Below are 14,197 nucleotides of genomic sequence, written 5' to 3'. Positions count from 1 at the left end.
TGGCACACGGCTCAGTAGTTGTGGCTCACGGTCTCTAGAGCACAGGCTCAGTAGTCATGGGCTTAGTTGCTGCGTGGCATGTGGGATCTTTACGGACCAGGGCTTGAACCCGTGTCCCCTGCGTTGGTGGGCAGATTCTGTGCCACCAGGGAAGTCCTGAGTCTATGTATTTTAAAAACAGCTTTACTGAGATATAATTCAGTTCACCCATTTAAAGTGTACAATTCAGTGTTTTTTTGGTATATTCACAAAGTTATGCAACCATCACCACAGTCTAATTTTAGAACATTTTTATCACTCCAAAAAGAAACCTTTTACCCATTAACAGTCATTCCCAACTCCCCTTTCTTTCCTCCCCTCTACCAGCCCTAGGCAACTGCTAATCTACTTTCTGTCTCTGTGGATTTGCCTAGTTTGGACATTTCATATAAATGGAATCATATAATATGTGGTCTTTTGTGACTGGTTCCTTTTATTTAGCATAATTTTTCGAAGTTCATCCAAGTTATAACATGTATCAGTAATGTATTGCTTTTTATTATCAAATAATATTCCATTTTATGTATATATATATCACCTTTCATATATCTTTAATTTTGTTTTTTAATTTTTGTAAATTTTATTGAAATATAGTTGATTTGCAATGTTATGTTAATTTCTGCTGTACAGCAAAATGATTGTTATACATATATATATTCTTTTTCATGTTCTTTTCCATTATGGTTTATCACAGGATATTGAATATAGTTCCCTGTGCTATATAGTAGGACCTTGTTGTTTATCCATCCTATATATAACAGTTTGCATCTGCTAATTCCAAACTCCCACTCCTTCCCTCCCCCCCACCCCACCTTGGCAACCAGAAGTCTGTTCTCTATGTGAGCCTGTTTCTGTTTCGTAGATATGTTCATTTGTGTTGTGTTTTAGATTTTACATATAAGCGATATCATATGGTATTTGTCTTTCTCTTTCTGACTTATTTTGCTTATCATGATAATCTCTAGGTCTATCCATGTTGCTGCAAATGGCATTATTTCATTCTTTTTTATGGCTTAGTAATAATCCATTGTATTAATTTTGCTTTTTAAATTTAATATATCTGAGAAACCTCCACTTTGGGGAAGATGGATTGGATGGTGGTGGTGAGTTTCCTGGGTTTTTGCTTCATACATCCCAGACTTGGTGCTATAGAACGCAGCAACCTGGAAACTCCAACAGTTGTAGACAAAAACAACAACAAAAACTCTGACAAAAAGCTGCTCTCTCTAGCCAAAAAACCAGGAAAGGGGCAACCTAAGCAGGACAGAAAACTTTCAGACAATAGCTGCTCTATTCCAAACATCACAGGAAAAATCTATGATCCTGTTTTCCACCCATGCCAGCGAAGGCCGAATGGGTTAGCCCTGACTTCCACCCTCTGGTGGTGTGATATCATTTAACAAATCCTTTACTGATGGGCATTGGGAGATCCCCAGTGTTTTGCTATTATAAACAACACTTTATATTTCCTTCCTCTTGTACCCTTGGACATCTGTGTAAGTGTTTCTATAGAATAAATTTCTAGATATGAAATTGTTGGGTCAATAGCATACAGTGAAGCCTTCAAAAATGACCATTAGATGACATTAAAATATGGAAATATATAAGAAGTATTAAATTTTCTATCTATCTTCTTTCTGTTGTTCAGATTGGGTAATTTTTATTATTCTGTTTTTCAGTTCACCAATTCTTTCCTCTGTCCTCTGCATTGGCTGTTGAGCCCATCCTCTGAGCTTTTTATTTCAGTTATTGTATTTTTCAGTTCTTAAATTTCTGGTTCTTCTTTGTGTCTTGAATTTCCTTGCTGAGGCTATTTTTATGTTTATTTTAAGCTGTTCATAATTGCTCATTGAAGCATTTTTATCATGGCTGCTTTAAAATCTTTGTCAGCTAATTCTAACGTTTATGTCATCTTGATGTTGACATCTTTTGATTGCTTTTTTTCATTCAGTTTGATATGGTTCTTGGTATGACAAGGGATTTTCAATTGAAACCTGAACATTTTCTTATTATGTTGTAGAACTCTGGATCTTGTTTAAACCTTCTGTTTAAACTTCTCTGACACTCAAATAAGACTTCTCTGACATTGCTCTGGAGGGGGGTAGGAGAGAAGAATGGCAGTGGGAAGGAGAAGCCAGATGGACATAGACATCCAAGTGGAGATAGAAGTCCAGGTGCCCCACTCGGCCTCCATTGATACCCAAGGTGGGGAGGCTCCTCATTATTGTTGGGCAGGGGTGAGGGTTCCAGCTCCCCATGTGGTCTCCACTGACACCCCAGTCGAGGTGGCCTCATTACAGCTGGTTGATGTTGAAAATCCTGACTACTATCTACTAGGCCTCCTCCTCTGACACCCCTCTGCTTCCCTCTCTTCCAACCAAGAAAAAAGGGGGGTTTCTCATTACTGGCTGGCAGGGTTTAAAGCCTGGCTCCCTCTTTGGCCTTCTCTGATACCATCCTGGTGGGGGCATTATAGCCTCCAGAGGGTTGATTATATTAGTTTGGGAATAAAATATTTTAAAAAGCTGTATAGTGTGATCACATGTTTAAAAGAAAAAAGTAGTGTGTACATAGAAAATAAAAATCTAGAAGAATAACTAGTGAATGGTTCAAGGGTAGGGGAACTCTGACTTTCTGTAGTGTTTCAGTTTTTATTTTAAAAATAATAGAGGTAAAAGACCTATACTCAGAAAACTATAAAACACTGATGAAAGACATTGAAGACAACAGAAACAGATGGAAAGATATACCATGTTCTTGGACTGGAAGAATTAATATTGTTAAAATGACCATAACACCCAAGGCAATCTACAGATCAGTGCAATCCCTATCAAAATACCAATGGCATTTTCCACAGAACTAGAACAAATAATTTAAAAAATTGTATGAAAACACAAAAGACCCCAAGTAGCCAAAACAATCTTGGAGAGAAGAACAGAGGGGGAGAAATCATGCTCCCTGACCTCAGAATATACTACAAAGCTATAGTAATCAAAACTGTATGGTATTGGCACAAAGACAAACTTATAGTTCAATGGAACAGGATAGAAATCCCAGAAATAAACCCACGCACCTATGGTCAATTAATCTACGACAAAGGAGGCAAGAATATACGATGGAGAAAAGACAGTCTTTTCAATAAATAGTGTTGAGAAAACTGGAGCCACATGTAAAAGAATGAAATTAGAACATTCTCTAATACCATACACACAAAAAAATAAACTCAAATTGATTAAAAACCTAAATGTAAGACCAGATACTATAAAACTCCTAGAGGAAAACATAGATAAGTGAGGTTTTAAAGTTTTACCTTTAGCATAGATTCTATCTAAATTAGCTGTCTAAATTTATAAAATGGCTTCCTTTGATATAGATTAACTTAAAAGTCACATAGAACACTCTTTGACATAAATTGCAGCAATATTTGTTTGGATCCGTCTACTAAAGCAAAGGAAACAAAAGCAAAAATAAACAAATGGGACCTAATGAAACTTAAAAGCTTTTGCATAGTGAAGGAAACCAATGACAAAATGAAAACACAACCTACTGAATGGAAGAAGACATTTGCAAATGATGTGACTGATAAGGGGTTAATACCCATTAATATCCAAAATATATAAACAGCTCATACAACTCAACATTAAAAAAACAAACAACCAGATTAAAAAATGGGCTGAAGAACTGAATAGACATTTTTCCAAAGAGGAAATGCAGATGGCCAACAGGCACATGAAAAGATGCTCAACATCACTAATAATCAGGGAAATGCAAATGAAAACCACAATGAGATATCACCTTACACCGGTCAGAATGGCGATCATCAAAAAGAACGCAAATTGCAGATGTTGGCAAGGATGTGGAGAAAAGGGAACCCTTGGACACTATTGGTGGGAATGTAAATTGGTGCAGCCACTGTGGAAAGCAGTATGGAGGTTTCCCCAAAAACTAAAAATTGGACTGCTATATGACCCAGGAGTCCCACTCCTGGATGTATATCTGAAAAAAACAAAAACACTAATTCAAAAAGATACACGCACCTCAGTGTTCATAGCAGCATTATTTACAATTGTGATGGTATGGAAATAACCTAAGTGTCCATCAACAGATGAACGGATAAAGAAGATGTGGTGTATGTATACAATGGAATACTACTCAGCCATAAAAAAGAATGAAATTTTGCCATTTGCAGCAACATGGATGGACGTGGAGGGCATTATGCTAAGTGAAATAAGTCAGACAGAGAAAGACAAATACTGTATGATATCACTTATATGTGGAATCTAAAAAATGTAACAAACTAGTGAATAAAACAGAAGAAGCAGACTCACAGATATAGAGCACGAACTAGTGGTTACTAGTGGGGGGAGGGGCAATAGAGGGGTAGGAGTATAAAAGGGTTATTTTGGGATTATATGAAATCATGTGTGAAATTTTTGAAAATTTTAAAGCAGTATAGAATTTAAAGAATCTTTCATTTAATAAAAAAAATTTTAAATGAGTGTATATGTTACTGTTAGAAGCAGTAAAAAAAAAACAGCATACTTTTTTTAGATGCTATGTGTTCATTTTTAACATTAATAAAAACTGGGTGCAGAATAAGATACCCTGATTCCCAGTGTAGTATGCTTTCCATTATACCATAATATCCTCCTCACCTCCTCAGTCAGTTGTACCAATAGGTTGTATTTATTGTAATTCATACTGAAGAGAGTAATTTTGATCCTTTAACTTTGTTTTTTTTTTTTTTAATCAGTCATCAGTTTTATACACATCACTGTATACATGTCAATCCCAATCGCCCAATTCAGCACACCAGCATCCCCTCCCCACCACAGTTTTCCCCCCTTGGTATCCATACGTTTGTTCTCTACATCTGTGTCTCAACTTCACCCTGCAAACCGGTTCATCTGTACCATTTTTCTAGGTTCCACATACATGCGTTAATATACGATATTTGTTTTTCTCTTTCTGACTTACTTCACTCTGTATGACAGTCTCTAGATCCATCCACGTCTCAACAAATGACTCAATTTCGTTCCTTTTTATGGCTGAGTAATATTCCATTGTATATATGTACCACAACTTCTTTATCCATTCGTCTGTTGATGGGCATTTAGGTTGCTTCCATGACCTGGCTATTGTAAATAGTGCTGCAATGAACATTGGGGTGCATGTGTCTTTTTGAATTACAGTTTTCTCTGGGTATACGCCCAGTAGTGGGATTGCTGGGTCATATGGTAATTCTATTTTTAGTTTTTTAAGGAACCTCCATACTGTTCTCCATAGTGGCTGTGTCAATTTACATTCCCACCAACATGCAAGAGGGTTCTCTTTTCTCCACACCCTCTCCAGCATTTGTTGTTTGTAGATTTTCTGATGATGCCCATTCTAACAGGTGTGAGGTGATACCTCACTGTAGTTTTGATTTGCATTTCTCTAATAATTAGTGATGTTGAGCATCTTTTCATGTGCTTCTTGGCCATCTGTATGTCTTCTTTGGAGAAATGTCTATTTAGGTCTTCTGCCCATTTTTGGATTGAGTTGTTTGTTTCTTTAATATTGAGCTGAATGAGCTGTTTATATATTTTGGAGATTAATCCTTTGTCCGTTGATTCGTTTGCAAATATTTTCTCCCTTTCTGAGGGTTGTCTTTTCGTCTTGTTTATGGTTTCCTTTGCTGTGCAAAAGCTTTGAAGTTTCATTAGGTCCCATTTGTTTATTTTTGTTTTTATTTCCGTTACTCTAGGAGTTGGGTCAAAAAGGATCTTGCTGTGATTTATGTCAAAGAGTGTTCTTTCTATGTTTTCCTCTAAGAGTTTTATAGTGTCCAGTCTTACATTTAGGTCTTGAATCCATTTTGAGTTTATTTTTGTGCATGGTGTTAGGGAGTGTTCTAATTTCATTCTTTTACATGTAGCTGTCCAGTTTTCCCAGCACCACTTATTGAAGAGACTGTCTTTTCTCCATTGTATATCTTTGCCTCCTTTGTCATAGATTAGTTGACCATAGGTGCGTGGGTTTATCTCTGGGCTTTCTATCTTGTTCCATTGATCTATGTTTCTGTTTTTGTGCCAGTACCATATTGTCTTGATTACTGTAGCTTTGTAGTATAGTCTGAAGTCAGGGAGTCTGATTCCTCCAGCTCCGTTTTTTTCCCTCAAGACTGCTTTGGCTATTCGGGGTCTTTTGTGTCTCCGTACAAATTTTAAGATGATTTGTTCTAGTTCCTTAAAAAATGCCATTGGTAATTTGATAGGGATTGCATAGAATCTGTAGATTGCTTTGGGTAGTATAGTCATTTTCACAATATTGATTCTTCCAATCCAAGAACATGGTATATCTCTCCATCTGTTGGTATCATCTTTAATTTCTTTCATCAGTGTCTTATAGTTTTCTGCATACAGGTCTTTTGTCTCCCTAGGTAGGTTTATTCCTAGGTATTTTATTCTTTTTGTTGCAATGGTAAATGGGAGTGTTTCCATAATTTCTCTTTCAGATTTTTCATCATTAGTGTATAAGAATGCAAGAGATTTCTGTGCATTAATTTTGTATCCTGCAACTTTACCAAGTTCATTGATTAGCTCTAGTAGTTTTCTGGTGGCACTTTTAGGATTCTCTATGTATAGTATCATGTCATCTGCAAACAGTGACAGTTTTACTTCTTCTTTTCCAATTGTATTCCTTTTATTTCTTTTTCTTCTCTGATTGCCGTGGCTAGGACTTCCAAAACTATATTGAATAATAGTGATGAGAGTGGACATCCTTGTCTCGTTCCTGATCTTAGAGGAAATGCTTTCAGTTTTTCCCCATTGAGAATGATGTTTGCTGTGGGTTTGTCGTATATGGCCTTTATTATGTTGAGGTAGGCTCCCTCTATGCCCACTTTCTGGAGAGTTTTTATCATAAATGGGTGTTGAATTTTGTCAAAAGCTTTTTCTGCATCTATTGAGATGATCATATGGTTTTTATTCTTCAATTGTTAATATGGTGTATCACATTGGTTGATTTGCATATATTGAAGAATCCTTGCATCCCTGGGATAAATCCCACTTGATGGTGGTGTATGATCCTTTTAATGTGTTGTTGGATTCTGTTGGCTAGTATTTTGTTGAGGATTTTTGCATGTATATTCATCAGTGATATTGGTCTGTAATTTTCTTTTTTTGTAGTATCTTTGTCTGGTTTTGGTATCAGGGTGATGGTGGCCTCATAGAATGAGTTTGGGAGTGTTCCTTCCTCTGCAATTTTTTGGAAGAGTTTGAGAAGCATGGGTGTTAGCTCTTCTCTAAATGTTTGATAGAATTCAGCTGTGAAGCCATCTGGTCCTGGGCTTTTGTTTGTTGGAAGATTTTTAATCACAGTTTCAATTTCATTACTTGTGATTGGTCTGTTCATATTTTCTGTTTATTCCTGGTTCAGTCTTGGAAGGTTATACCTTTTTAAGAATTTGTCCATTTCTTCCAGGTTGTCCATTTTATTGGCATAGAGTTGCTTGTAGTAGTCTCTTAGGATGCTTTGTATTTCTGCGGTGTCTGTTGTAACTTCTCCTTTTTCATTTCTAATTTTATTGATTTGAGTCCTCTCCCTCTTTTTCTTGATGAGTCTGCCTAATGACTTATCAATTTTGTGTATCTTCTCAAAGAACCAGCTTTTAGTTTTAGTGATCTTTGCTATTGTTTTGTTTCTATTTCATTTATTTCTGGTCTGATCTTTATGATTTCTTTCCTTCTGCTAACTTTGGGTTTTGTTTGTTCTTCTTTCTCTACTTCCTTTAGGTGTAAGGTTAGATTGTTTACTTGAGATTTTTCTTTTTTCTTTAGGTAGGCTTGTATAGCTATTAACTTCCCTCTTAGAACTGCTTTTGCTGCATCCCATAGGTTTTGGATCGTTGTGTTTTCACTGTCATTTGTGTCTAGGTATTTTTTGATTTCCTCTTTGATTTCTTCAGTGATCTCTTGCTTATTTAGTAACGTATTGTTTAGCCTCCATGTATTTGTGTTTTTTATGTTTGTTTCCCTGTAATTCACTTCTAATCTCATAACGTCGTGATCAGAAAAGATGTTTGATATGATTTCAATTTTCTTTTTTTTCATTTTTTTTTTTTTCAATTTTCTTAAATTTACTGAGGCTTGATTTGTGACCCAAGATGTGATCTATCCTGGAGAATGTTCTGTGCGCACTTGAGAAGAAAGTGTAATCTGCTGTTTTTGGATGGAATGTTCTATAAATATCAATCAAATCTATCTGGTCTATTGTGTCATTTAAAGCTTCTGTTTCCTTATTTATTTTCATTTTGGATGATCTGTCCATTGATGTAAGTGAGGTGTTAAAGTCCCCCATTATTATTGTGTTACTGTTGATTTCCTCTTTTATAGCTATTAGCAGTTGCCTTATGTATTGAGGTGCTCCTTTGTTGGGTGCATATATATTTATAATTGTTATATCTTCTTCTTGGATTGATCCCTTGATCATTATGTAGTGTCCTTCCTTGTCTGTTGTAACATTCTTTATTTTAAAGTCTATTTTATCTGATATGAGTATAGCTACTCCAGCTTTCTTTTGATTTTGATTTGCGTGGAATATCTTTTTCCATCCCCTCACTTTCAGTCTGTATGTGTCCCTAGGTCTGAAGTGGGTCTCTTGTAGACAGCATATATATGGGTCTTGTTTTTGTATCCATTCAGCAAGCCTGTGTCTTTTGGTTGGAGCATTTAATCCATTCACCTTTAAGGTAATTATCGATATGTATGTTACTATGACCATTTTCTTAATTGTTTTGGGTTTGTTTTTGTAGGTCCTTATCTTCTCTTGTGTTTGCCACTTAGAGAAGTTCCTTTAGCATTTGTTGTAGAGCTGGTTTGGTGGTGCTGAATTCTCTTAGCTTTTGCTTGTCTGTAAAGCTTTTGATTTCTCCATCGAATGTGAATGAGATCCTTGCTGGGTAGAGTACTCTTGGTTGTAGGTTCTTCCCTTTCATCACTTGAAGTATATCATGCCACTCCCTTCTGGCTTGTAGAGTTTCTGCTGAGAAATCAGCTGTTAACCTTATGGGAGTTCCCTTGTATGTTATTTGTCGTTTTTCCCTTGCTGCTTTCAATAATTTTTCTTTGTCTTTAATTTTTGCCAATTTGATTACTATGTGTCTCGGCGTGTTTCTCCTTGGGTTTATCCTGTATGGGACTCTCTGCGCTTCCTGGACTTGGGTGGCTATTTCCTTTCCCATGTTAGGGAAGTTTTCGACTATAATCTCTTCCAATATTTTCTCTGGTCTTTTCTCTCTCTTTTCTCCTTCTGGGACCCCTATAATGCGAATGTTGTTGCGTTTAATGTTGTCCCAGAGGTCTCTTAGGCTGTCTTCATTTCTTTTCATTCTTTTTACTTTATTCTGTTCCGCAGCAGTGAATTCCACCATTCTGTCTTCCAGGTCACTTATCTGTTCTAATGCCTGAGTTATATTGCTATTGATTCCTTCTACTGTAGTTTTCATTTCAGTTAGTGTATTGTTCATCTCTGTTTGTTTGTTCTTTAATTCTTCTAGGTCTTTGTTAAACATTTCTTGCATCTTCTCGATCTTTGCCTCCATTCTTATTCCGAGGTCCTGGATCATCTTCACTATCATTATTCTGAATTCTTTTTCTGGAAGGTTGCCTATCTCCACTTCATTTAGTTGTTTTTCTGGGGTTTTATCTTGTTCCTTCATCTGGTATATAGCCCTCTGCCTTTTCATCTTGTCTGTCTTTCTGTGAATGTGGTTTTTGTTCCACAGGCTGCAGGATTGTAGTTTTTCTTGCTTCTGCTGTCTGACCTCTGGTGGTTGAGGTTATCTAAGAGGCTTCATGGGAGGCTCTGGTGGTGGGTAGAGCTGACTGTTGCTGTGGTGGTCAGAGCTCATTAAAACTTTAATCCACTTGACTGTTGATGGGTGGGGCTGGGTTCCCTCCCTGTTGGTTGTTTTGCCTGAGGCAACCCAACACTGGAGCCTACCTGGGCTCTTTGGTGGGGCTAATGACAGACTCTGGGAGGGCTCACGCCAAGGAGTACTTCCCAGAACTTCTGCTGCCAGTGTCCTTGTCCCCATGGTGAAACAGAGCCACCCCCCGCCTCTGCAGGAGACCTTCCAACACTAGCAGGTAGGTCTGGTTCTCTCTCCCCCGGGGTCACTGCTCCTTCCCCTGGGTCCTGATGCGCACACTATTTTGTGTGCGCCCTCCAAGAGTGGAGTCTCTGTTTCCCCCAGTCCTGTCGAAGTCCTGCAATCAATTCCCTCTAGGCTTCAAAGTCTGATTCTCTATGAATTCCTCCTCCCGTTACTGGATCCCCAGGTTGGGAAGCCTGACGTGGGGCTCAGAACCTTCACTCCAGTGGGTGGACTTCTGTGGTATAAGTGTTTGCCAGTCTGTGAGTCACCCACCCACCAGTTATGGGATTTGATTTTACTCTGATTGCGCCCCTCCTACCGTCTCATAGTGGCTTCTCCTTTGTCTTTGGATGTGGGGTATCTTTTTTGGTGAGTCCCAGTGTCTTCCTGTCGATGATTGTCCAGCAGCTAGTTGTGATTCTCGATCCTTTAACTTTGTTGAAATGGAATTTTATTAGTACAGCTTGGATTAAAGGAGTTAGTTTTTTTTTTTTTTTAAGGAGTTAGTTTTTGATTTATGACTACTGGACCTCCGAGTTTTTCCACAGTTTCACTCTACTTTATGAAAACATCGTCTGGCTAGTAGCTGCCAATTTTCTAGTGCTCTTATGACTTTGGAAAAACTTACTCATGGCAATACTTCTTATTTGAATTGTCATGAGTTTTAGGAGAGAAGTTAATACAAAGGCGTTTTCCAGATTTATCCTGAAGAGTGCACATGCTGTGCTTTTTAATTAATTAATTAATTAATTAATTAATTTTTGGCTGCGTTGGGTCTTTGTTGCTGCACATGGGCTTTCTCTAGTTGTGGCGAGCAGGGGTTACTCTTCGTTGCAGTGTGCAGCCTTCTCATTTCGGTGGCTTCTCTTCTTGTGGAGCACGGGCTCTAGGGCACGTGGGCTTCAGTAGTTGTGGCACGCGGGCTCAGTAGTTGTGGCACACGGGCTTAGTTGCTCCACGGCCTATGGGATCTTCCTGGACCAGGGCTTGAACCTGTGTCCCCTGCATTGGTAGGCGGATTCCCAACCTCTGCGCCACCAGGGGATTCCCCTGTATTATATTTAATCAGGTAACTGCTTTTATTTTTTTTTAACTCCCCTCCATTTCCCCGTTAGTTTAGGAATTAATGACTTTACTAATGTAGCATTTTACTGAAATGGCTTCTGAAGTTTTTGAGACTTGCTTTAGGTTAATAAACAGTACTTCTACCAGCATCTTTGAGTGACTTGTTGAAAGTTAGTTTCTGACTCTATTCATAGACTTTATGGTGAAGAGGGCTGTGTTGGCTGCTAGTGAGTGTCAGAATGTCCTCTTCCAGCCTGCTTGCTCGCTCTTTCATTTCCTGCTCCCCCCTCCCTCCTTTTTAAACTTGGGGGGCATACTTGATGGAATTCAAGATTTGTCCCACTCTAATTTTTAGGAAAATTGTGTTATCGTAGAGCTCAGGGAATTCAGCTGCTTCATTTATTAAGTAGGATTACAAATAACTTATTATAAAGATATCTTTTGTTATTTTCTTGTTCCCTGAAGGAATGTGTAAACTGGGTATGGGATTTTTATAATGAATAATTTTTAAAAAATTATTTATTTATTTGTTTGGCTGCACCGTGTCTTAGTTGCGACATGCGGGATATTTTAGTTGCGGCATGCGGGCTCTTAGTGCAGCGTGTGGGATCTAGTTCCCTGACCAGGGATAGAAGCCGGGCCCCCTGCATTGGGAGTGTGGAGTCTTAACCACTGGACCACCAGGGAAGTCCCATGAATAATTTTGTTTAATGTGGGGGAGGTTGGCAGTTATTTTACCCTTTGGAGACAGGCACACGTTTCCCTTTTTATGTTGCCCTGTAAAGAATACTGTCTCATAGAACAAGAAATGACTTACGTTTCATAAAACCTATGATAGTCTTTGCCCTGGCGCAAGGATATATGTACCCCCTAGGGATTGATTGGACCTGTGCTGTCCAATAAGGTAGCCATTAGCCACGTGTGGCTGTTTAAATATAAATTAATTAAAAGTAAATAAAATTCAGTTCATTTGAACTAGCCACATTTTAAGTACTCATTAGCCACATATCACAAATAACTACTGTATTGGACAGTGGTAATTCAGATAATTTCTATCATTGCAGACAGCTCTCTTGGACAGCGCTATATTAGACTGGCCATTTTTAAGAAAATGAGGTGGGAATTCCCTGGTGGTCCAGTGGTTAGGACTCTGTGCTTTCACTCCCAAGGGCTTGGGTTCAATCCCTGGTCAGGGAACTAAGATCCTGCAAGCCGCGCAGTGTGGCCAAAACAAAAAAAAGAGAAAGGGGCAAATGAAAGACCTGAATTTCTTCCTTCCACAGTGCAACTTTTCCTGTCTCCTAGTACCCGTGACTAAAATTCAGGAAAAGGTCTATTGTTTTGTGTATCATCACTTTGGCCTTGATTTTTAATGTTTATTTCTGTTTCCCAGGCTGGCAGTGATGGTGAAAGCATAGGAAACTGCCCCTTTTCCCAGAGGCTCTTCATGATTCTTTGGCTCAAAGGAGTTGTGTTTAGTGTCACAACTGTTGACCTGAAAAGGTAAGATTTGGTTGTAGTTGGGGATCAACTTGCTGTTTTCAGTTTGATCCTCTCCTCATCCCTCACTTTGCTTGCATATGTTCTATAAAGAAATGTATTAAAGTTCAGCTGATTTATGGGCACATTTAACTTGTATAAGTATTATGGATAATTCACAATGTAAGTATATTGCTTGTGGCCTCTCAGTCTTTTTAGGAACTTACTGTATGTTTACCTTATAATATCAAGAGCAGCACCGGGAGCTGTTTTAGTGTAGAAGCAGTGAAATCTTTGACTTTACAGATAAACATGTAACTATGCAGAACTTTCTAAGCAGACGACTTCTCAAATGTGCTCGTAGACACATGGCTTATATAATCTGGATCTTTAAAGCCAAGAGTGGGATTTTTGGAGGCTGATTACTGCTGTGGTCTTTTTCATTTCATCTACTTTTCAAAGCATAATAGGAGTTTTCTATAATATGATTTTAACCATATTTGGTTAAATACAGTTATAGAATAAGAGCAGTTATCTATGGCCCTGTGATTGTTCTTGCTAGGTGAAGGGTTGTTTCTGACTTTCTCTCTACAGACCAAAGTGGAGAGGGCTGAGAAGAGCCCTGATCCTGATAAGCAGTAAGCTTTTTTTACTCAGTAACTTCTATTCTCCCTTAGCAAACAGGTCTGAGGCGAAGAACATTCATACTTAAAAAAAAAAAAAAAAGATTTAAACCAAGGGTTGAGAACATTTTTACCAAGAGAAAATCTGGGATTTGGCAGTGGAAATGTATTCCTCTTGACACAAATGCCACAAAGCAAAAAATGCTTTGCTACTTACTTTTTAAGCATTAGACATGAGCAGTATCCAAGAAAAGAATAATGACAGGCTATCACTTGATGGGTAGCAGAATTCATGAACATTCTCCTTCTGGGCATCACAATGTGAGAATTACCTGACAGCTGTAATCCCATTCCCTGTTCTAGGTTAGCATTCTCTGGGACCCCTGTCAGTTCCTTAAGATTTATTTTTACTTCACTTAATTGAGATTTTGTAGACTTAAAATCTATTTATTGAAAATAAGCCATAAAGTCTTCCAGGAACCCCTTTGGTTATATATATGAATGTAGAAATAAGCCTTTGGGAATTGTAAGAACAACAGGCTCATTTGAAGACATACCTAGCTCATATTGGACAGAGCTATTGTAAGAATGAAATAATTTATATAGTTACCCTTCTATTACTGTTTTTTTCCTACATGCATTCACAAAGGGAGTTTCCCAATATAACTCCTAAAAATAGACCATGCCGCCAAGCACACACCCTTAGTGTGTCTTAAAATACATGGATTTCTCCTATTCCATTTTTGGCTTGGAGCAAGTGAGTTGACTAACATGCTTTGAAAAAGCCTTCTTTGAACAGCTCAATACAGTGTTTGATTGTGGTGCACACCAGTAATAGAACCATAAACGATGG

At 38.0% G+C, this 14,197-nt stretch overlaps 1 protein-coding gene across 2 annotated transcripts in view; it reads left to right on the top strand.

Moving 5' to 3' along the window:
- CLIC4 (chloride intracellular channel 4) overlaps positions 1 to 14,197 on the top strand; it is an 89,208-nt gene that overhangs the window by 33,354 nt on the left and 41,657 nt on the right. For both annotated transcript variants that reach the window (XM_082398480.1, XM_082398481.1), the window contains exon 2: positions 12,636 to 12,745. In XM_082398480.1, the coding sequence (XP_082254606.1) occupies positions 12,636 to 12,745 (110 nt within the window). The remainder of the gene's footprint in view (positions 1 to 12,635; positions 12,746 to 14,197) is intronic.

The sequence above is a fragment of the Balaenoptera borealis genome, assembly GCF_965194805.1.
Source record: "Balaenoptera borealis genome assembly, chromosome: 1".
NCBI classification, from domain to species: Eukaryota; Metazoa; Chordata; class Mammalia; order Artiodactyla; family Balaenopteridae; genus Balaenoptera; species Balaenoptera borealis.
Note: the sequence above shows the minus strand (reverse complement) of the source record. Positions and strands in the feature narration are given on the sequence as shown.